At 50.6% G+C, this 22698-nt stretch overlaps 6 protein-coding genes across 6 annotated transcripts; 3 read left to right on the top strand and 3 right to left on the bottom strand.

Annotated features, from left to right (window-relative positions):
* Nucleotides 1-1917: 1917 nt before the first annotated feature.
* Nucleotides 1918-2490, top strand: ABOM_001951 (uncharacterized protein; the record flags this gene model as incomplete). Its single annotated transcript, XM_022529081.1, has 3 exons — nucleotides 1918-2251; nucleotides 2307-2380; nucleotides 2431-2490. 3 exons carry the CDS (start codon nucleotides 1918-1920, stop codon nucleotides 2488-2490), a joined length of 468 nt encoding a protein of 155 aa, XP_022392342.1.
* A 440-nt stretch (nucleotides 2491-2930) lies between these two features.
* On the top strand, nucleotides 2931-5664 carry ABOM_001950 (transcription factor domain-containing protein; the record flags this gene model as incomplete). Its single annotated transcript, XM_022529080.1, has 7 exons — nucleotides 2931-3063; nucleotides 3160-3238; nucleotides 3332-3437; nucleotides 3515-4458; nucleotides 4507-4920; nucleotides 5003-5241; nucleotides 5297-5664. The coding sequence occupies 7 exons, from the start codon at nucleotides 2931-2933 to the stop codon at nucleotides 5662-5664; spliced, it is 2283 nt and encodes a 760-aa protein (XP_022392341.1).
* A 213-nt stretch (nucleotides 5665-5877) lies between these two features.
* On the bottom strand, nucleotides 5878-7450 carry ABOM_001949 (MFS multidrug transporter; the record flags this gene model as incomplete). The annotated part of the gene is made up of 4 exons (XM_022529079.1): nucleotides 5878-6015; nucleotides 6075-6710; nucleotides 6773-7078; nucleotides 7148-7450. The coding sequence occupies 4 exons, from the start codon at nucleotides 7448-7450 to the stop codon at nucleotides 5878-5880; spliced, it is 1383 nt and encodes a 460-aa protein (XP_022392416.1).
* Nucleotides 7451-9778: 2328 nt separating this feature from the next.
* Nucleotides 9779-11875, top strand: rglB (polysaccharide lyase family 4 protein; the record flags this gene model as incomplete). The annotated part of the gene is made up of 3 exons (XM_022529078.1): nucleotides 9779-10442; nucleotides 10496-10602; nucleotides 10655-11875. 3 exons carry the CDS (start codon nucleotides 9779-9781, stop codon nucleotides 11873-11875), a joined length of 1992 nt encoding a protein of 663 aa, XP_022392417.1.
* Nucleotides 11876-12219: 344 nt separating this feature from the next.
* ABOM_001947 (bile acid:sodium symporter family protein) lies at nucleotides 12220-13482 on the bottom strand (the record flags this gene model as incomplete). Its single annotated transcript, XM_022529077.1, has 2 exons — nucleotides 12220-12774; nucleotides 12877-13482. 2 exons carry the CDS (start codon nucleotides 13480-13482, stop codon nucleotides 12220-12222), a joined length of 1161 nt encoding a protein of 386 aa, XP_022392414.1.
* Nucleotides 13483-14634: 1152 nt separating this feature from the next.
* On the bottom strand, nucleotides 14635-22597 carry ABOM_001946 (type I polyketide synthase; the record flags this gene model as incomplete). Its single annotated transcript, XM_022529076.1, has 12 exons — nucleotides 14635-15483; nucleotides 15543-16017; nucleotides 16075-16490; nucleotides 16561-16842; nucleotides 16901-17767; nucleotides 17834-17956; nucleotides 18012-20158; nucleotides 20208-20657; nucleotides 20716-21139; nucleotides 21196-21308; nucleotides 21370-21493; nucleotides 21557-22597. The coding sequence occupies 12 exons, from the start codon at nucleotides 22595-22597 to the stop codon at nucleotides 14635-14637; spliced, it is 7311 nt and encodes a 2436-aa protein (XP_022392415.1).
* Between the last annotated feature and the right edge of the window lie 101 nt (nucleotides 22598-22698).

The raw sequence follows: 22698 nt of genomic DNA, 5'->3' as shown, positions 1-22698 counted from the left end.
ATATACAAACGAATAAAGATAAGAAGATCCAAGTATGCCAAATATGAGAGATATACCATATGAACTGCATTTATAGGAGGATTGAAAATATATATCTCTGGAATAACCAGTGGATCTGTCTATCTATCAAGCTACACATCATGTAGGCTAGACAGGTATACTCCAACGGGTCATACGGAGACCTCGGTCCGACTTGGAGCTCAACCAACTTTCATGCTTCGGCACCTGTATCAGGATCTTTGTCTCCAGTGTAATAATACTAAGCTGGCAGAAGGTCACCTCTGTTCGAGGAACCTACAAAAAAATGCAAAAACATACAACAGGAGGGATTCGCTGGTGGTCACCCACCCAACTACTAACCTCCCGGCGTGTGGCTTAAGTACGGCTGAGCGGACGGGAAGCCCTGTTCTCCACACCCTATGGTCGTATGTACCAAATTATCATTTGAGCAGGTATATATGCTATTGCTAACTTAAAACTTACGTATAGATTTGAGGAAAGCTCAAAGAGACGGAGTAATCTCATTCTTACGTTGAGCCAAGTGTGTTCGATACCTACCTTGCTAGCATCAATTTTCTACAGTTACAAGCACGCTACCACCTAGCTTTCCTGTAGCTTATCCTGCCCTCGAACAAAAAATAATGTACAAGACAGTGGGCACTTTGCACGGTCGTTAAAAACTTACAACCTACGCAGGAGATTGACTGGAGGCTGGCAATCTTAGATTACACACATATAAGAAAGAAACAGCCTACTGTGTATCAGGCTATCGTATCAAGCACTCCATCTGATAATAGCTATTCAACTGGGTGTAGGAAACTTTCGGCTAGTGTGGCACTGAGACATCAATAAAGTATAATGAACTAGATAGACATCCAGCTGGGCCTCGGGATTGCTAGGGAATCTACTGGGTCGAGGATAGGCCCCGAACGACGAGTGCTAAAGCAATGCAAGTCTAGATCCAGCTGTATCAGGATTCAATCGATGCTTTATGTAGTATCCTCTATCAGGATCATGAAAAGGCGGGCGTTCATAGCCGGAATTTCGACATACGAGTGGCGTAGTGAAATGAAGAAGTTCTCCCCAACAAACCCTATTGATCCCATAACAAAGCTACAGTATTAGTCTAAGACATTAGCTACAAGTTGACTGAAATCGTGTTTAGGATTAGCGATATGGTTTTCCCCAGACTGCGGTCGAAAGTGTAGGAGCCACGGGGTCTGGACTTGAGTTTCTAGTCGACGATACCTTACCGCAGAAAAGCTTCAAATAGCTCGTGTAGAAGGCAGTCATGTTATTGGCACAAGAGGGTATCCCTAGGTGATTTTCGCGTACTTTGTACCCAGTGAAGGTTTTAGCTCTGGGCATGTTCGTGTCTGGGGAGAATCAACAGTAGTAGAAGTGTAGAACTGATCTATCACATTTCACTCCTGGGCGGTTTCCTCACAGGTAATCCAAGGTTTGCCAGCCCCCACAGAGTTTCTGCGAGGCCCTATGCGGCGTAAGAAGGGTCCATCCGGATATTGGCTTCCTGCATATGCAGAACTAAAATTATGTGAGTGGAGGCTGAGGCTATAGAACTCCATCCACCCCCTGAATCAATCCTAAACGCCAATCGGCAATACTCCACTCAATCGCCAGCCAGACCCCTGATGGTTATGCAAGGGCTTCCGAGCGAAATGAGATGGAGTCAGCCACATCAACTCTGGGATATTCATGACTACAGGTGCTTGAAGCAGAAGGAAGCATCTGTCTAGCCCTCGTTCCAGAAAGTTATAAAAGGGACCTGGGATCCCTCCCCAAATCGTTCTTCATCACGAACACAATCAGCTACTCAAGTAAAGCGTCACTCCTTAACTCTCACCCCTATACAATCACTTGTTCTAAACCATCCAACCAACCCAACCAATCATCAAAATGAAGTTCTTCGCTGTCGCTGCTCTCTTCGCCACCGCCGCCATGGCCGCTCCTGGTGCTGCTACTCCTGCTGGTGTTCCTGGTGCTGTTGCCGGCAGCGGTAACTCCCCGACGGTGGTTCAGACCCAGCAGATCCAGAAGAAGAATCAATTCGCACAGACCTGCAGCAACAACCAACATGAAACCGTGTGCTGCGACTCGGTGGACCCCTCGCAGACGACGAGCCTGTCTGGCCAGGAATCTGAAGGCCTCTTGGGCGGCCTACTTGGTGGCGGCCTTCAGCACCTTCTCAATGACCTCAGTCTGGTTGGGGGCACCCGTGGCGCTTGCAAGGGTAAAGTTTTCCGCAACCAATATCCCATGCTCAACATGATTAACCAGTCACGCAGGCCTTAATGTCGGCGGAGAATGCAAGACCAACATCGGTTGCTGTCAGAAGAATGCTGTGAACAACAATGTCCAGGTAAGCGACGCCAACGATATCCTCATGGTCGAGATACTAATGTATAGCAGTCGGGCCTCATCCCCATCAACATCCAGCTTCCTTGCCTTCTCAGCAATGGCTTGCTTTAAATCCTTTGCCGCCGAATGCTCCTTAGTGCTTTCGCCTTTTGTGCACAGATGATTTGAGATCTTGTATTCGCTTCGCTCATTATGTACACTCTAGAAAGTTTATGTTTGTGACTGCATGTCCATGCTAGAGTCGCCCTCTTGTCAATAATTGCAATCTAATCAAACTGTCATTATCTTGAATTGGTTATCCTGGCCTGTGCATCGTTGCTGTAGATCTTTTGCGTAAAATAGCCCACTCCCTTCAATGTGCATTGCGATATACTGTGTATAGAGTCGTTGCATCGGACTTGGCTCCGTTAGAGAATCTCTCTTTCGGCAGTTGCCTCAGGCCGCTCTCGGAACCACATCCGAACGTGTCCCGCTCCTCGGGTGCACTTCCTCTCCACACTCACCCTTTCTTCCACGAGTGCTCGGCTCGGCGTGTTCAATACCCCAGCATGATGGATAATTCGACTACTGGAAGACCTCCGAGCACGGGAAAAGACGCCGACCGTCCGAGCAAGCGGCGCAAAATAGCTGTGGCTTGCGATGAATGCCGTGCCCGGAAGATCCGGTGCGACGGCGCACAACCCGGTATGTTTATGCTCGAGCAATATCCCCCACCACGAATCCCTTGAATCGTACTGGGATTGATACCGGATTTGAATTCTGATCTCCTCTTTCCCGTAGTGTGTGGACCATGTACAAAAAAGGCAGATGCGGGGGTGCAGTGTGTTTACACTGGAATGCAAAAGCTTGATGTAAAAAGGTAAGTCCAGACGATACTTGTAGGCGACTCTCATCATGTGGGGATTGCATCTGAATTGTGGTGGATTGAAGGCTAACACGTCCTGCGATGAAGCTATATTACTACCTTGGAGAGTCGTCTCAGGGCTTTTGGACGGCCGCGTCGTACTCCGGCACGGGCATCAACGGGTGTGGGAAATGGGAGCTCAGACCACGTTCAAGTAAGCAAATGTGCACCCTACAAGCACGGTTCTGAGCGGGCGAGTATCCATTGGTGGTGGCCTGACTAGTTTCATAGGAGCCCACCTTGTCATATAGCCCGGCCTCGTCATCTGGCGTGCCTGTAGCTACTCGGTTCACTCCATCATCCTTAGGTCCGGATAATTGTCACAGGTTATCAAGTGGTATCCCTGCCAATACCAATGCAGGTGACAACTCCCCGTCTGCTAGTGCGTATCGAAGCCCTTCCGGAAGAAATGCTGGCTACGTATCCGGGCTGGCTCAGACGCGTCAACGAGCGGACGGCGTGAATGCAATGATGGGTGCGGTTGAAGAAGAGCGCCCGACGCAAGGCTTCTTTGGCAGCTCTAGTGCCGCCAGCTTCATGCATCAGATCAAGATGGCCGTCGACAAAAGAGTCACCTCACCCCGCCGGCGAACATCAGACACCATTTTAGGAGTATCTCATGCTCCAGGGCTCATGAGTACGACATCGGAAAGACGTTTTAATGTTCAGAACTATGTCTTGCCACCGAGAAAGACGGCAGATAGCCTAATGGGAGTTTATTGGTCTTTCGTCTTTCCCCTCTATCCCCTTGTGGATGGTATCCGGTTGAGGGCTGAATATGAGAAGGTCTGGACGGGTGAACCACTCGAAAATGACGAATCGATGCTCATGTGTACACTTAACGTCATATTTGCTCTCGCCTGCCAGCTGGCTGACTTCATCCCCCCAGAGGAGCGAGAGGCATCCGCAGACGCATTTTTTTCGCGCGCGAAGGATCTTCTCCAGTTCAACCTTTGGGACACAGGGTCTGCTGCCCTCATTCAATGTCTACTTTTGATGGCGCAGTACCTGCAAAGCACTGATTCGGCCCACCAGTGTTGGATCGTTACTGGCCTGGCCATACGGAATGCCCAAAGCTTAGGTCTACATCTTCCGCAAACTATTGCCCGGCTGCCGAGCCCACAGGAACAGCAGCTCGCACGCAAAATATGGCACGGATGTGTGCTGATGGATAGGTATGGTGGGCTTTATTAATTGGATCTGCAGTGCCTAACATTGAGTAGAGTGATCTCCATGACGTTCGGACGACCCGCAATGATATCGAAAGCGTCCTGTGAATCGGTACCCTTGCCCGCCACAGTGGATGAGGAGTATATTCCGACCGCTTCCGGCATCGAAGCTACACAACCAGCAGATCAGCCATCTGTGATGGCATTCTATGCCAAGTCACTTGAGTTGTATGAAATCATGAACGATATCTTACTGAGTTTATATAAACCTGTCCCCGAAGAGAGTCCAGAGGACATGTATGACTTGTATTTCAATAAGGAGACTAGTCAGGGCGAGCGAACGATCTTTGAACTTGACCGAGCTCTATCCAAGTGGAGCCAAAGCCTTCCGTCACATTTACGGGGAAACTCGCCTGCGGGCTCTACGGACGTGGTCTTCTACCACCAGAGTGTGGTTCTGAGAGCGAGGTATGGCCGCCCCATGTCAATCCTTTAGTACCTAAGCCCATACGGTATAGTGAGAACTAGTCACTCACTTCTCGTTTGGTAGATTTCTACATGTCCGTATGCTTCTGTTTCGCCCGATATTGTCCAGGTACTGTGCAGCTCGCGACATCGCAGTCCCCGATTCTCTTGTTTCCCCCAGCGATTCATTTCCCCAACGAATCGCGTGGCAGTGTTCAGCTATATGCGTCAAGGTGGCTCAAGAAGTAATCGAACTGATATATGGAAACATCCCTGCGGACGGGTCTTCGGGGCCCCTTCCAGCTTGGTGGTATAACATCCTCTGTGAGTTAGCATAATGGCAGATGTTCGACGCTCGGCACAGACTAACAAGAAATAGATGTATACACGGCTGCCACGGTCTTAATCGCAGGTTACCTTTGTCCCACAGTCCTAGATGAAGTGACTGAAGGTGCAATTACAAGGTCTTGGAACTGTGCTTTGGAAATTCTTCGCAAGTACCAGAGTTACAGCACATCTGCACGTCGATGTGTAGCGGCTCTAGAAATTCTCTATGAGAGGGTGGTATCAGAACGGCCTCTATTCCATGAACAACCCGCCAGTGATCAGGAACAGAGTACCGCATCCAATGCGGTCAATGACATGTCTCTTGGAGAGGGCATGAATGCTATGTTCATGGAAGGCTTTGATTGGCCGGACTTCCAAGACATGTCATGGCTGAACAGCGTGCCGAGTAGCTTACACTGATGCAGGGGTCAAGATCCTCTATGTTATGTCAAAAAGATCAGGGAACTGTATCAGGAAGCATATCACATTGCTCATCTTCTCTACGATAGAAGCATGCTTACGCCCGGGGTATGCATCCTGATGCATCTTTGATGTTCTCTCTTGCGTCTAGGTTCTTGCTATTGCGAATCATTGCTGGACCGTGCAGTACAGTTCGTTGATACCCATCCATCATTAACTTCCACGACTGGCAACAACATGCATCGCCACGATAGGGGCCAAAGCACACATGCCAATGATCGCACACATGACTCCCGCAGCGCCACCCAGGTGCAATGTTTTAAACATGGGAGGGAAATAGAACGGACCGATCTAGGGTTCGAAATTAGCTTCATGGGTGACAGATTGTGAAGGGCTTGAATATGTCTTACAAATCCATAAATATGGCGGACGAAGTTGACAAACACACCGATGTCGGTGGATTGATCTTTGTAGCAATCCACCGCGAATGAGATGAGAATAGTAGTCAGGATCTGATTACCAAAACTCGCAATAGCCGCACCTATGCAGGGAGTGACGTTCCACGATGTGGCATTATCCAGTTGAAATCCCCATGTCAAGAGTCCCGCAATGACGGTTGCGAACCCAATGTACGAAAGCCATAAGCGATCGGCCGGTTGGAAGTGTCCTCTTCTCTTACTCAGTGCTTTCATGAACCAGTCTGACATAGGCCCGCTGACTTGTTCCCCGACGAGACTTCCTATAATCACTGCAATATACTGCAGTCCGATCTGCTGAGCGTCGAAATGAAACTTCTGGCCAAAGGCAATGGGCATTTCAACGATGATGGCCGTATTTGCATAGCAAAAGACAACGCACTGAGCAACCGTAGGAATCAGGATTCGCGGATACCGGTACAAGAAGATCGACTCTATGAACTCGCAAGGTTTCAGAGGGCGCGGGTCGATTCGACGGGGGATAAGCTTGCTCGTCGGGCCACCCTTGCCACTACCGGCGTCCGCAGGGGCATATATCGTTTCCTCGCCCAGGAGGAGGTAAGCGAGGAACTGCGCGAAGTTGAGTATGGCGTATATCCAGTAAATCCACTCAAAGCGATATGCTTCGCGACGAAGCCCATGATAAACGGGCCCCCCGGGGTTCCAAGCGTGGTCATCAATGTCCACCACCCCAGCTTCTGGGCTCTTTCTTCAGGCTCACAGAGCTCGGTGATGACACCGCTCCCAATGCCAATCGGCGGTGAAATGAGTATGGCAGTGAGAACCCGTGTCGTCATCTGTGCTCCATACGTTGTGCACCGAGCTCCACCAATGTTGCAGACCAGACTACCGAGAACGGAGACCAGCAACACGTGGTATCGACCGTAGACGCAGGTAATCGGTTTCCACAGGAACGGCGTGAGCCCCAACACCAGGATCTATCGCGGCATCCATCAGCGTTTCGGTCTCAATTTTCGATGTGCATGTGGTGGCAAAGGAAAACAGACTTGTATCGATGTTAGATAGCTTGCCTCTGGCACGGTCACGCCGTACGCTTCAGCCATAGCGTCAAATGCTGGGATGATTCCCGCAGCCATAAAGGTCGCCACCATCGAATGAAAAGCGACCATTAGGATTTGGACATTTTTCTTCCAAATGGGCCATTTACGTGGGTCTCCGTAGCTGGAGAGGTTTTCAGTCCGCTGGATAGGGACCGCTGGGGATACACCCTCGAGAGGTACGGATGCTTCTGAGTTACTTTTCTCTGCTTTTTCCACCATTGCATCGGGGGCTGAAGTGATGTGCGACATTTTTCTAAGATGGACAGAAGATACTTCCGAGTTATGATATCAGGTCGCATTTGAATGCCACCAACTGCCAAGGCAAATATCAAGATAGGGTTTCGCGACTACCGGTTCACAGATACCAAAGCTCTCGGGAATCTGCTCCTCGAGGGAAAGGCAGATCTATGTACGGAGTACCAGCACAGCATATTAGGGCCCTTGCTTCGTTGTCAAGAACTATTGACCGCTTGCAGCGACCTACAGGTTTAGCGTGGTTGAGCAAGAACCATTGGTCCCACTAGCGCCCAGGTGTTGGCCTTTATATCCCTGTTGACTGAGGTTATACATAATCGAGGTGGGGCATGAGAGATCGCGTTGGACATGACTCCGTGGGTCAAATGTGGTACCTGATTGTAGTGATTTAAGTAGTAATTTGTGCTTTCCTGTTACCGATCAAACTACCACGATAGAAGAGTGCACGAGCAGCCAGACATTCTGAAGAGACAGCGATCCCTTTCATTCGATCGGGCACCTAGGCAAAGGATCTAGACTTTTATCCCCGCTTGAAGTAACCCAAAGCTGATCATCCCTGTGCTCCGTCTCCATTAGTTCATTCCGCTATAGACCCACAATCAGCTGAAGATTACTAACGACATGGAGGATCTGCCCGATGAGGGTTTCAAAGAGTCATTTCGACAATTCCATCATTCTCTGAAACGGTGCGACTGAAGGCAGGTCTGCTGCTGGATGCGTTTCATGCCAGCGTATCGAAGAGGCAGTCTCCTCCAGTCACGAATTCGACCGATATCTACCTCATAGTACACTGTTGGCCATCATCTAGCGAAGGCATACACTTGGCATACGCCGACTCCTTCGCTAGATCAAGACTTGGTAGTTGAAGTTAATAGGCCTCGTATCACTTTCTTCCGTATAGCCCACTCACGGAAGCCATGGTTAAAGCATGTACGCCTCAATGCATAGAGAGAGACCATCTCAGTGAGGCTCATTGCATCGACAACTCTACAGAATATCAAAATGCCAAGATATCATCGATCATGAATCAGCTAATGTATTCAGGTTCTTTTCAATCTTGGTTTTAACATACCACCAATTTTAACCCCTTACTTCCGGCCCTTCTGTTCCTTACTTGACGGTGCCGATAGCCAGTCTATTCCCCGTTCTGATTCGCGTAATCTTCCGTGTGTTAGCATAGCTAATCCTTTATGACCCATAACATGGTATACTGCATGTGTTTTACCTGCGTTCAGGATCTCCACGTTACTGTCTGCAGGAACCGCACTTCATCAGTGTGCGATTGTGTCTTTGGATACATGAGCAAACATGGCGTGGTAAATGCTATACCAAGGGGAAACGCTATACAATTTATCTGTAAGTATGTATCATAACTCTAGTTAGAGATAATCTTACGATGGCTTGGATTTCAAGTGCGGATTCCAACTCAGCCAAGGATTGTGACTTGAGTGTGCCTACGTGCGAACCGTATCTAGATAAGATCTATAATAGTTAGTCACAGAAGGTATATTTAGACTAAGAAAGTGTATACACACTTGTTCTTTGGTCTTATGTATCAAATTCTATGCGATAAAATAAAGCCGAGTAAAACAGCAGTTAGCACTGGACCCACAATGGGGTAATATATGTGTTTGTTATCCACTGCCTGTATCTGGAAGCATGTCTGGGAGTGGACTGTCATAGTCTTGCATCCAACTCTCTGAAATACAGTCGAATACGATGGCTACAGATCAAGAGCTTCAGAAAAGTAGTCCCGTTATATATCTGTCTAAGCCATTCTCCTTCACTGGTCCATGAAGCTTCACGTTCCTTCATCCATGAATATTCATGGTTATTATCACCTAATGAACGCCCAATTCAATCATGCGGAGAGGGATAGTTTCAACTTGCAGTAGGTACTGCAATAATTAAAGTGTGGTAGCTGTGGAAAATTGCCCCGTCCAGCTTCATTTAACGTGCTCGGGTGAATGTGGTCCGAGGCAGTTTTTCCATCAATCCGACGCTGGCAACTAGTGCCTTTTGGACTCCCCGCATTCGTGCCCCAGACTGAGTGGCACTATTGACTGGTGCTTGTCCGGGGCTCCGCAATGGAGACGGTCCACATGGCCGTGAGTTTGGTCAAGCTTCGTGCCCCTGGTCGGAGCGACACCATGCCTTCTTCATCTAAACTAGCTTGTCTCGGGATAATAACCGCCGGCGAGGGAACCCGGCGAAGGTTCTGTGCTAGTTATAAATGCCGGAGCGCACCCCTTCCGAGATGGAGAGAGCGTTGTGTAGCGTGGATTGTCCAGCGGACTGCTACTAGACGTTGACGGTCACAATATGCGTCTTCGCACTTCCCTAGGCGTGGCGTCTGCCTGCGCCTCTGTTGCATCCGCCGCGCTGACGGTCACGGAGGACAACAGTACAATCACCCTGACTAATGACCGGTTGACATCCACCTTTGCCAAAGAGAAGGGCCACGTCTCGGAGCTCTTCCTCGATGGCCAGGATCTCCTTGGACCTATATCGGGTAGCACCGGTGTTGGTCCATATCTGGATTGCTACTGTACACCCTCCGGCTTCTACACGGCGGGCAGCACCAACCCCCGGATGGAGGTAGTCCAGGGAGTTGATTCGACCGGCACACAATATGCCGGTGTAATCCTCAACGACACATACACGCCGACAGGGCAGCAGTTCCAGCAATACTGGTTCCTCCGAGACGGCGAGACGGGCTTGCATACATTCAGCCGCTTGGCGTACTACAACGAGACGACACCGTTTTTGCGCAACTTGCAAGAATTCCGAACTCTCTTCCGCCCGAACACTGAGCTCTGGACACACCTGACATCCAGCGAGGCTCAGACGGCCCCCCTCCCCAGCAAGGAAGCCATCGAGGAACAGGTCGTCGTGCAAGATGCAACCTGGCGCTTCAACAATACCCCGGACGATGCGTACTACACTCAGTTCTCCGAGTATTTCACCAAGTATACCTTCTCGAACTGTATGGGCCTCTTTGAGACATCGTGATCTGCTGCATGGGCTAATTGGCAATAGTGTGGAGAGACAGCAGTGTTCACGGTTTATATGCCGATGGGACCAACTCGAACGGCACCACGTACGGAGCGTGGCTCGTCATGAACACCAAGGACACTTACTACGGTGTATGTCAGAATAAATATTGCAGATTGTTAAACACGCCGCTGACCAGCTTAGGGCCCCCTCCACTCAGACCTAACCGTCGACGGAATCGTGTACAACTATCTCGTGTCGAACCACCACGGAGAAGGCACGCCAAACATCACCGATGGCTTCGACCGCACCTTCGGCCCCCAGTACTTCCTCTTCAACGGTGGAAAGGGCTCTGCGTCGTCCCTGGACGATTTGCGATCGGAGGCTGAGTCCCTAGCCGACCCCGGATGGAACGCTGACTTCTACGACTCCATCGCCAAGCACGTGGTAGGGTATGCTCCCTCCAGCAAGCGCGGCAGCGTACACGGACAGGTCAAGCTGCCCAAGGGTTCCAAACGACCCATCGCGATTCTCACAGTAGACGGACAATACTTCCAAGACAACTCGGTGGAGGCTTCGTCGCACCAATACTGGGCCGAGATGGGCCAAGACGGATCGTTCCAACTGGACCACGTCAAGGAGGGTAAATACCGCTTGACCGTGTTTGCCGACGGCATCTTCGGCGACTTCGTGCAAGATGGCATCGAGGTGCAAGCCGGCAAGGCAGCCAAGGTGCAGGAGACTTGGGAACAGGAGTCGGCGGGTGTTGAGGTCTGGCGACTGGGAACCCCGGACAAGTCCTCGGGAGAATTCCTCCACGGCGTCGCCCCAGACCCCACACACCCACTGCATCCTCCGCAGCACCTTATCTACTGGGGGGCGTATGACTGGCAGCAGGACTTCCCCAACGGCGTCAACTATACCATCGGCAGCAGCGACCCTGCCGTCGATTTCAACACCGTGCATTGGTCGGTGTTCGGCCCGACGCCTGAAAACCCGGACGTCGAATATGACACCACCCACGACTGGACGATTAACTTCTCCTTGGACAAGAAGCAGCTGCAGAAACGCAAGACAGCCACGCTGACGATCCAGCTGGCCGGCGCTAAGACCGCAGCTGGCAATACGGACGTGTACAACGCGACGGAGCCCTACGCGAATCTGGCGTTGGAGAGCTACATCAACGACCAGCAGGAGCCACTGACTTTGCTGGTCGGTTTCAACCAGTCCAGCAGCTGCATCGTCCGCTCTGCTGTCAGCTGCTACCAGGTGCGCTCGCGCATGGAATTCCCCGCCGACTGGCTGAACGTGGGGAGCAATGTGCTCACCTTGCACCTCCCCCGCGATGCCACGGACTACGAGACGGCGATCCTTCCGGGGACGGTGTATGTCCAGTACGACGCACTGCGTCTTGAGCTGTCGTAATGTAGGTAGCATCGATGCGAGTACAGGTTGTGTTGTATATATGTATGCGCTTAGCAGGCTTTGGCGAGTGTTTAGTTGTATAGAGAAATTAATGCAGTTATCAGAACGATCGGCGAGTAATTTGCATTAAACATCGAAACGAAGTTGAATGAGTGCAATGGCTTCAATACATCATGGCGTATATACTCAACAATGCCAACAATATGCAAGGTTTGAAGTCTAGCAACAGATGCAGAAGGTATATACAAGTCTACCGATTCACAAACAGCTCATAACATCATAACATCAGCCCAGGCCCAAACCCAACATGCAAACCCAGTAACTGCGTCTCCCTGGCTTACAGTTCATTTCCCCTGCCCATCACACTCACCCTTAGTCTCCTCCCTCGACCTCTCCTGCGTTTCCACCGTAACCAAAGAACCACACTCACCTCCATGATCCGGATACACCTTCTTGAGCAACCAGCGCCGAAAAACAGGCACCAAAAGCGACCCCAAAGCAATCTGCAACCCCTGGAAGATAACCATGGGCAGCTGAATCTTGGCCTTCTGCGACACATCCAGACCCTTGAAGATCAGATTCGCCAACGGAACGCCCATGGCGGGCGTCTTGGCTGGGACGCAGTACGCCACAGCGACGGTGTCTTCCCGCGAGAGCCAGAGGACGGACACCGAGACGGAGACGGTCAGCCAGACGAGGAACATGGCGATGGAGATGAAGACGACGAAGATGATGTTCGAGGATTTGACGGAGGTGAATACCTCCGAGCTGAAGGCTGCGTCGTAGGCTTGCCAGACGACGAGCAGCAGGCAGACGGAGCTTAGTTTGCTGAGTTTCCAGGTGGTGAAGACCTTCCGGACTGCTTTGGGGAAGAGGTGTTGGAGGATTTGGCCGATGAACTGGTTTTCCTTGTTAATATTGGTGGTGTTTCTTGCTTGCTTTTTGGGGGGGGTTTTGGGGGGGTTTTTTATGAAGGTTTCGTGGTGGTATGTGGTGCTTACCATAGGCACGAAGACTGATAATCCAATCTGTTTGAAGATACGCGCATAGATCGCCGCGTAGTTACCCTGCTCGGAGGAAAGAAAATCGGTGTACCATGGGTTCGGCAGACAGTACATCTGAATTAGCAGGGGCGTTAAGAAGGGCCCCAGGAAATTGCCGATGGTGGATTCCACCACCGTCAGGGCGTCGTTGCCATGCGCATTGCGCGTCATGACCACGTTGGAGGAGATGGTCGTCGGAACACATCCCATGAGAAGCAGACCGATCAGCAAAGCCTCATCCATGAAGGCAGGGTTCGTTGCGCACAGCGACACGACGGCATAGACCGACGCCGAGGTGAAGAGGAAGCATTGTATCTGCACGAACAAGTGGACTTTCCATCGACTGTAGTTCTCGATTAACGCGCGCGTCGACAATGTGCATCCCGTGATGAAGAAGATTATGGTAACGCAGAGATATGAAATCACAGTTTCAATTAGGTCCTGGTCTTGTGTCGGGGCTGGTGCTTGCGAGGCAATGAGGATGACGATGCCGATGCCGATCAGGAACCATTGCCCTAGGACGATCTCGAGGATCTTGCGCCAGAGGGGTTCTTCTGCCGGCATGGCAGAAGGGGGGATCAATCAGACTAGGGTTTGTTTTATATGAGTATATCTCTCTTCAATGCATTGTTTTTACGGGTTGGGCCTGGCCGGTCTTTTCCCTGTGGATCGCTGCGATATCGGCTGATTGTTTAGGCGATATGATCAGGAATCTTCCGAAGGCGTGAGATTTCCCGAAAATGACTGGATTCAATTTGGTTGGTGCTCGGATATCGATTGATAAGGGTTGGCTCCACTGCTGGATAACGATAGGAGTCAACCCTAGTCGAGAGTATTGATGAATAATCCTAGTAGTTCTCTGGTCATTCTCGTTGCCTCAGCTAGATATTGAATGAGAGGTGATCAATCAAGACCGTGCTTAAAGTAATATACGACACTCGGCCAACCTCACCCCGAGCAAAAACAGCCGCGATGGTGGTCTGTATCATGGCCGCTCTGGCGCGGAAGCCGGACCGCTACCACTACAACAAGGAAAGGATTGAATCTCTTGTTGATCAGATTGTCGATTGTTTTCGGCTTACCTACCGCAGCGCTCATCGCTGGGTGGGCGCCCAGGCTGGCAGAATCGTTGGGGAACTCCTCGGGAGTAAACACAGCATTGGGGAACATCACTATATAAATCTATGACTGCAGAAGGCTGGGAGAGCTCCGGCTCGGGAGATCTCGAGTTGTATTCTGGGGCTCAGGCATCCGAATAGTAACTTAACATTGAGATCATAGAGCAGGACTGCGCGGAGATAGATAAAAGTAGGAAATTTAACCGTGGAGTAGGGCAACGAGTTGGGAAAGAGTATCCAGCCAGTAGGGCACCGAATTAAGCTGAAAGGGAACTTCTAGTCAGTGCTAATGAGCCTACAGGCGCGGCGCAGCTGGAGAGGGATGAAGGAGATAGGCTGCTTTATGAGTATTCGCAACTGACCAGCGCGACAATATCGAGCCGGACTAAAAGAGGCTTACTATGGAAGTAGTTGATCTCAAATCAGATTAGTGAAAGCCATAAGACTAACTTCAGATGACAGTTACAAAGTAAGGTGATCAAAGATCGACCAAAAATGATATCATGCTTGGGGTCTCGGGTCTTATAGCAAAACCGGGTCCATCCGTCAACATCAAGAATACTGGCCATGCCTAGAGACATTCCCCTCAAAACCCATCTCAAGGCGTTGAATCCGTATGCTTTGGCTGAAACTTAGCTTTTAACCCTTTCAAAGCGACATGTGCTAACCCATCGATGTTCCCTGCGTTCATAAATTCCATCACGCTGATCTCCAGTCCCAACGTCTGACACCACCAATTACGAATTTCAATAACTACCAGAGAGTCAATTCCCATGTCGACCAGTGACTTGGTTGTATCGATCTCTTCATCCGCCTTGAACAGGAAGGAAACGATCTTGCGCCCCAATTCGTCTCTCAGGAGGGCGTAGCTGTCAGTGTGGCCTAGGACACTCGGCTCCCGAGAGGCCTCTGCCAAAAATGTTCTAAGGCCATTGTCCACATCGCCTCGTGCTCGCGGAGCCTCCTGCGCATTGTGAAAGAGCCTCATCCGTTTGTCACGCTGAAAGAAGCCCGGCAGACGAGCTAACGGGGTCGCGACACCAGGCGCTAAGCCGATTATCACATCATGCTGGCCGCTGCACGCCAATTTCACGGATTCGATCACCTCTCTCTCTTGGATGGTTTGACCGGCCCACACAGCGAGTCCCCGCTGTGTTATTCGACCACTTTCCGAGACATAGCCAATATCACTGACGATTCCTAGGTCGATGACGGATGCCGGAAGACCCAGTGATCGCCGGTATTTCGTAAAGCAATCTAGAAACGTGTTGGCAGCGGCATAGTTCGCTTGGCCTGGCTGACCGAGAATCCCGGAGATGGAGCTGAAAGAAACGAAAAAGTCTAAAGGCTCCCCCTGCGTGGCTTGATGAAGATTCCAGCTCCCTTGAACTTTGGGCAGAAGAACGTTGGTCCACTCGACATGGCTCATACTCAGGAACGCCCGATCCTTGGAATGAAGGTCAGTAAGAAGATTATCAGGGCACTTGGTGGAAGGGATTGCGGTACCTCCAACGCCATTGACATCTGGAATATACCAGCGATAGGGGCATTGCACTGTTGGACAGCCCGTTTCACATCACAGAGGTCCGATACATCGCCTTGTATCACAGTGACCTCACATCCTTGCGCCCGTAACTCTCGAAACAAGGCTTCACGGGGCGTCGTAGTTGAGCTGGCCGAACGGGAAAGATATACCAGCTTGCGAGCTCCCTGTTCCACCATCCATTGCGAGACGGCGCGGCCGATTCCACCTAAGCCCCCGACCAGCAGATATGCACGGGTTGGCGAGAACGAGACTGCGACCGGCATCTGGCGAGTTGGGCCAGGCCTGGTGGACATATTTACAACGATTTTACCAGTGTGTTGGCCGGTCTGCATGTAGCGGAACGCCTGCTCGATCTCGGCCGCATCAAATGCGCGAATCGGGCGAATTGGTTGAATCCTACCTCGTCGGACCAAATCCACACACATTTCGAGAAGTCTATCCTTGTCAGCAACTGTCTAGCCCGTTGCTCTGTAAACAGACTCTCCCACTCACCGTTGACATTCTCGAGGCTGGTATTCGAGGATTTCCGCCAGGTCAACACTGATCAATGATCGGCTCTGGACCATGGGAGCAAGGCTCAAGCTGGCATGGCCGACAATATCCCGTTTCCCAATCTCAACCATCTTGCCAAATCGTGCGACACATTTCCACGACGCGTGTAAGAGTTCCCCGGAGAGTGAGTTCAGCACCAGGTCAACCCCCCGGCCGTCAGTTTCTCGCATCACATCCTCGTAAAACGAGGGTTCGCGCGAATTAAAGATATGATCGCGCGGGATACTAAACCGGTCTTGAAGATACTGAGTCTTGGTTTCACTACCTACAGTCGTGTAAACTTCAGCGCCAATCATTCGACTGATCATAATAGCGGCAAGCCCTACGCCGCCACAAGCCGAATGAATCAGAACGGTCTACGTGGTTCGTTGTCAGTGCTTGTGCAGGTTCCAAAGTTGAGAAAGAGTGAAGATCGACTCTGCTCACCTGTCCTCTTCTGAGCTGCCCAATGGTCATTAGAGAGTGGATGGCAGTGGCATACACACATGGCATGGTGGCTGCATCTGCAAACTCAAGGCTGTCCGGAATAGGGGCACAAAGCAGCGACGAGGTCACTATACGGGTGGCAAATGAGCCGGGGCTCATAAACATGACTCGTTGTCCTGGGGTAAGAGAAGAGTGCGGTCCGACTCTATTCACGACGCCAGAACCTTCTAAGCCTAGCCCGTCTTTTCGTGCATCTAGGATGCCCTGAGCGCATAAAAGATCCTGCAATTTATCAGAAATACACAGTCATGCAGATGCAAGTGTTTGTAGATCAACTTACCTTGAAATTTAGGCCCGCGTTGTGAACATTGATCTCTACCTGGTCGCCTTGCAAATCATCAGGTTCGTCGTGCGACACCCAAGCAAGACTATTCAAACGGCCAAACGCCTCAATGCGAAGCCCGACAGCATTTGAAGCTTCTCTGCTAGACTGAAGGGCAAGGATTTCTTCTGGTGTGCACCGTTTGTAGCGGGAAGTGAGAATTTTCCCGTCCTGATGTACGAATTCAAAGTCGGTGTTGGTACCATCCGTCTTGTCTCTCGCCTGGAACTTGCGATAGATTAATTCCAATGCCCTCCAAGATGCTTGGTCAAAAGATTCCAATTCAACGGTGCCCATTTCGATCGCAAGCTCAGAGCGGATAGTGCGAGCCAATCCCAAGACCAGACCAAATCGAGGATCTGCACACTTGAGCTGCACTGACCTTGTTACCCATAAGATCCCGGTTGATTTGCAACCCGAAACGAACTTTTGGAAGGCGATCAGGTCTGAATCAGAGATATTATCGAAAAATGGGCCTTCAAGATCCAGGAGAGAAACGACATCCCCAATAGGAGGTGCCACGCTTTGCAAAGAGCGTAGATGGACAGTATGACCCTGTGTAGTGAAATATTGCTCCACAGCTCGAACGTGTTCGTTATCAATAGAAGAACACAGGAGAGTCACAGGGCTTGGCTGGGAGTCATCGTCACGCACCGTTGCAAGCATCGTTGCATTGGTAGCATACGGAGGTTCATTATCATAGGCTAACTTATCAATTCCAGTAAATCCACTGTTCTGGAGCTCAGTGTTCCATCTTTCAGGAGAAACGAACGGCTCTTCCTCGCGGGAGTCTTGGCCACCAATCCACCATCCTGGGAGGACTCCCTGTCACTAACGCATCAGATACCACCCATCTCCAGGGAAACAGAACCAGCCTCGAGAGAAACCTACCATGACAAAATTGATGAATTTAGCCGTAGGGCACAGCTCCTGCAGCAGAAGCCGGCCACCTGGGGCGAGCAGCTTCCGAACATGGCGTAAAGCCTTGCCAAGCTCCGGGGTCGCATGAAGCACCTGGCATCCTATTAGCTCTTCGCTCGTCTGACTGTTAGGGGCTGTGGAAGCTCACATTTGAAGCGATAATTAGATCGAAGTCGTGCGCTTTGAATCCCTGGTCCAATGGATCCTGGCTGATGTCTAGGGCCGCAAAATCTATTCCGTGAAACCTGCGGAAACGTTCTCGAGCAGCAGGGAAAAACCCCATTGATATATCGGTATAGCAGTATCGCGAGTATAAACGAGGTCCATTGCGGATGGTTAGGGAATTGAGGGCAAGGGCCGTGGTACCCCCCGTGCCTGCACCAATTTCCAGCACTCGAAGGGAGGGACTTTCGTGCCCAAGTGTGGAGAACAGGCGAGATAAATCCAAACTTGCTATCACGTCATAAAAGTTCTTCAAACCATCTTCTTGGTAGAGCAGGTCTATCCCGGAAACGGAGCCACTGCAGAGCTCCCGAATCTTGCGGTAAACACGAACGACGAGCGCGTCTATAGGGGAGCACCGTGACCTTGCCGGGTCGTCGATGAGTTCCTGTATCAAGACTCTTCTGTGTTTTGAATCGAGCATGGCCCATTCTTGGGATTTGGGAACTAGGTCGTAAGACCCATTCATCATTACATGGACCTGCTTTTGAATCCACGCAACATACTGCTGCAAGTATGATGCGTGAGGTTGTAATGGTTGAGAGTTCAGCTCATGCAATGTCTCAAGCATGCAAAGAACTACTAGTTCTTCACAAGATACGATCATAGATGTGCCTGGTGTGGTGTTGTAGATGAGGTCCGGTGCAGGGATATCCTCCAGGCGAGAAGTCCACTCCAGGTAGGAAATATTCAGAGTTTCAATTTCGTCCATGTCGCTGGTTTCACCAGTCAGGGGCGCTAACACACAGCCACTGAAAGCGAATACTACATTATCCCCAATGACTCCTATGACGCTACCCTTCAGCTTCTTATTCTCAAGTTCCTCGGAAAAGGCCTGAAGCTGGACCGTAGATGCAGTTTCATCGACGTAGACGTGATCTATACTGACGGGCACGACTAATCGATTCAATTTGCGACGGAGCCCTCGGCAAGCCGCAACAGATAGTAGCTGCAGAGCACAGTCAGCAGTCGTAGGATGCAGCGAGTAGTGGGCTTGGTGCAGCTCCTCCGAGTATGGAACATTTGCCGACGCTGTGTTGGCCAGCGGATCGGCCTTGATCTCAGCCAGGCGTTCAAAAGCCGGCCCGTAGTCAAGTCCAAGGTTGTTCAGACCTTGGTACCACTTCTGTGAGGAAACCTCGCGCATATGGGACTTGGTCTCAGCTACGAGACTTTGGTCGCTTCCCGCTTTCACTTGGCCTGTGCAGTGCTTAATCCAGGAATTACCGTTGAATGCGGAGATACTGAAGCTGTACCACGCCGAGTCGTGGAACTCCGTCAACGGTATCACGTTCAATGAGGTTATGATTTCCGTGGCTGTTTCTTGTTTCAGAATAATTGGCGTCCTGACCAGTAGACGCCGAATAGTGTAGTCTCCTCTTCCTGTCAATTGACGAATTGCCTCTCCTACCGCCGCAATATATGCCGTGCTAGGGAAAACAGTGTCCTCGAATACCTTGTGGTCTCGCAACCACTTCATATCACCCAGAGATAGGATATTTCGCCATGCAAAGCCCAGTTCACCAGTCTCCAGAATTCGCGAACCCAGAATCTCATGTCTTGGAAACGCAAGGTGTCGCCAGCCTTTCGAGAGACGGCTTTCGCACCAATGTTGATCGGAGTCATGCTGCCAGCAATACAAAGGGAGATTAGTGAGAACCTTCCCGGGGCCATTAATTGATAAGAAGTCAATGGGAAGGCCCCGAAGATACAGCTCCCCGGCGGCCTCGTAAGTCTTAGTTAAAGAATTAGAGCCGCGAGACAGTGTAGGCAGATAGACTGCAGAGTTGTTTCCCTTGAGGCTAAAGATTTGTTTCAAAGGAGCCGAAAGGACTGCATGTGGTCCAATCTCTAGCATAACAGTCTCCTCGCTCTTCGGCATCTGGTCTAAAAGGCGCCGGGCAGCAGAGCTAAATAATACCGGCAGTTCTAGGTTCTGGCGCCAATACTCAGCGCCTAGTCCACTTTCTAAAATGTCTCCAGTCACGCTCGAGTAAAATGGAATTGCCGGATTCCGTTCTTCCACAAAGTTCAAGAGCTGCTCGTAGATTTCGCCAACCCCTTTCATGTGATCTATTTATTGTCAGTCAGAGTTTGCTTGAGGTTCGGATGGGAGTCTAACCAGAGTGATATGCCACCTTGACTCGGAGGGGTCGGCAAAAGGCACTAGGGAAGGCTTCTGATATACGCGATAGCACTTGGGCCACAGTAGACTTATCGCCAGAGATCGTGACACTTTCTGGACTATTTTCGCATGCAATTATTACACCATCCTCCAGGTAGTCGGCGACTACATCACGACTAAGCCCCACTGCGGCCATGCCTCCTTCAGTCTGGGGCAATTTGGATACTTGGCCACGGAAGTAGGCAATCTTGATAGCCTGTTCCGCGGTTATAGCGCCGGTCGTGTATGCGGCCGCAATTTCTCCACTTGAATGGCCGACCACTGCGCTTGGATGGATATTCCAACTACGTAGCACCTCAACTAAACCAACTTGTAGTGCGGTGCACAATGGCTGGGACAATTCGGGACTTTCCATTTCGGCTGCGGTCAGCTCTGTCGTGATCATTTCTGTTTACGTCGTTGGTTAACCATCGGACTTTCATTTACTTTCAGATAGGCCACATACCCAGAAGCGAGCAAGGCTCACAGTCATCAAGTTGCTCTAACGTGCGTGACATGGTGACTATGGCTTCACGAAATGCCTTCAAGGCCATCAATTCCCGGCCCATACCCGGCCACTGTGCTCCCTGGCCAGTAAACACAAATGCGAGATTCGTTTTTAAACCCGTCAATCGGGAAGTGTGCGATACTTTCTGATGACCATTGGGTCCGCTTAGGGTGTAGGCTCGATACTTGAGGGTTTCTCGACAGACACCTAGGGTATGACCAACGTCGTGTACCTGGTCAGGATTATGGGCCATGTATTGAGCATGGGCATCGATTGACTGTTGCAAAGAGTCTTTGCTGTTGGCCGAGTACGGAATGATCCGATACTGGCCTTCACACAAGGTTGGCTCATGATTGACGGGTGTGGCTGCCTCGATAATCGCCTGTTCGATATTTGAGTAAAGTGATCCTCATTTCCCTCATACTAGACTACTCTTACATGGGCATTTGATCCACCAATTCCGAAGCTATTGACACTAGCACGTAGTCTTTTCCCTTGTGGCCATGAGGTAGGCTCGGTTGGGACATGCAGGTGCGCTTCGTTGAAAGGGACTGATTCGTCAATATATTCATTCGACACTTTTCTTCCCCCCTTCCGCAAAGGAATACTTACTCTTCGGGTTGGGAACTGTGAAATAGGGATTCGGTGGGATGATCCCTTTTTCCAACACCAGAACGACTTTAATCAGACTGGTCAAACCAGAAGCTCCTTCCGAGTGGCCAACATTGGCTTTCACCTTGAAAGCGTCTCAGTTTCATCATGACACGTTGCGACTGTTTAAATGTGGGAAAAGTCTTACAGAGCCTAGAATGATGCCTTCTCCATCAAAGGCTTTGCTGATTGCGATAGTCTCGACTGTGTCCCCTGCGATGGTTCCTGTACCGTGACACTCAAAGAACCCGGTTTGTGAGATATCTTCAATGTTTGCGGACTGGTATGCTTTACGAATCAACTGTTCCTGGGCTGTGGCACTGGGGTACGTGATGTTAGGCGTTCGTCCATCTGAATTGACCGCTGTGGCTCGAATCACGGCACGAATAGGATTCCCATCGCGAATAGCATCGTCTAGCTTTTTGATGTAGATCGCATTGATGGCCTCGCCTCGCCCGTAGCCATCTGCTGTGGCATCAAACGTCTTGCATCTTCCATCTCGGGAGAGCACGCCAACCTCACACATTCCAATAGTGGTAGTCGGGGCCATGATGAGATTCGTTCCAGCCACAATAGCCCCCACACATTCACCTTGGCGAAGGGCCCGACACGCCTCGTGGAGGCCTGTAAGGGAAGAGGAGCAGGCAGTTCGGATGGTCATACTTGGTCCCTTGAGATCATACTCGTAAGAAATGCGATTTGAAATCGCATAATCTCCCGTGCCAATGACATGGTAGCTACCGACATCCTGCGTATCCTTCCTCGAGATTTCCAACCAGTCCTCCCCAAAGACGCCTACATAACATCCGATATTCTGGCCGCGCCAACCCTTTTGGCCTGCGTTCTCGAAGCATTCCCACACTACTTCGCAGAGCATTCGCTGCTGTGGGTCCATCTGCGCTACTTCACTTTTCGTGAGGGAGAAAAATGCTGCATCAAAGGCCGCTAGGTCATCTTCGAGGAAGTAACCACTTCTTGTATAGACGGTGCCCTTCTTTGGAGTTGCACTGTAGTACTTGTCTACATCGTAACGACTCGCGGGAACTTGGCCATGGCCGTCTTTCTTCTGAATGAGCATATCCCAAAATTGCTCCGATGTCTTGATTCCTCCAGGGAGTCTCATTGACATTCCCACGATGGCAATGGGTTGCGTGCTATGGGAAGCCTCATCCTCTCCGCAGGGACTCATCTTGGGCTAAGGAACCACAATGGGGAAGCTTTTGGTGATGCTCAAATGCACGGCAATGAGAAAGTTATGACGCAAAATTGAAGCGAGTTTAAAATGTTAAA

Source organism: Aspergillus bombycis (genome assembly GCF_001792695.1).
Source record: "Aspergillus bombycis strain NRRL26010 chromosome Unknown contig00014, whole genome shotgun sequence".
NCBI lineage: Eukaryota > Fungi > Ascomycota > Eurotiomycetes > Eurotiales > Aspergillaceae > Aspergillus > Aspergillus bombycis.
This window is presented reverse-complemented; position numbering and strand designations above follow the sequence as displayed.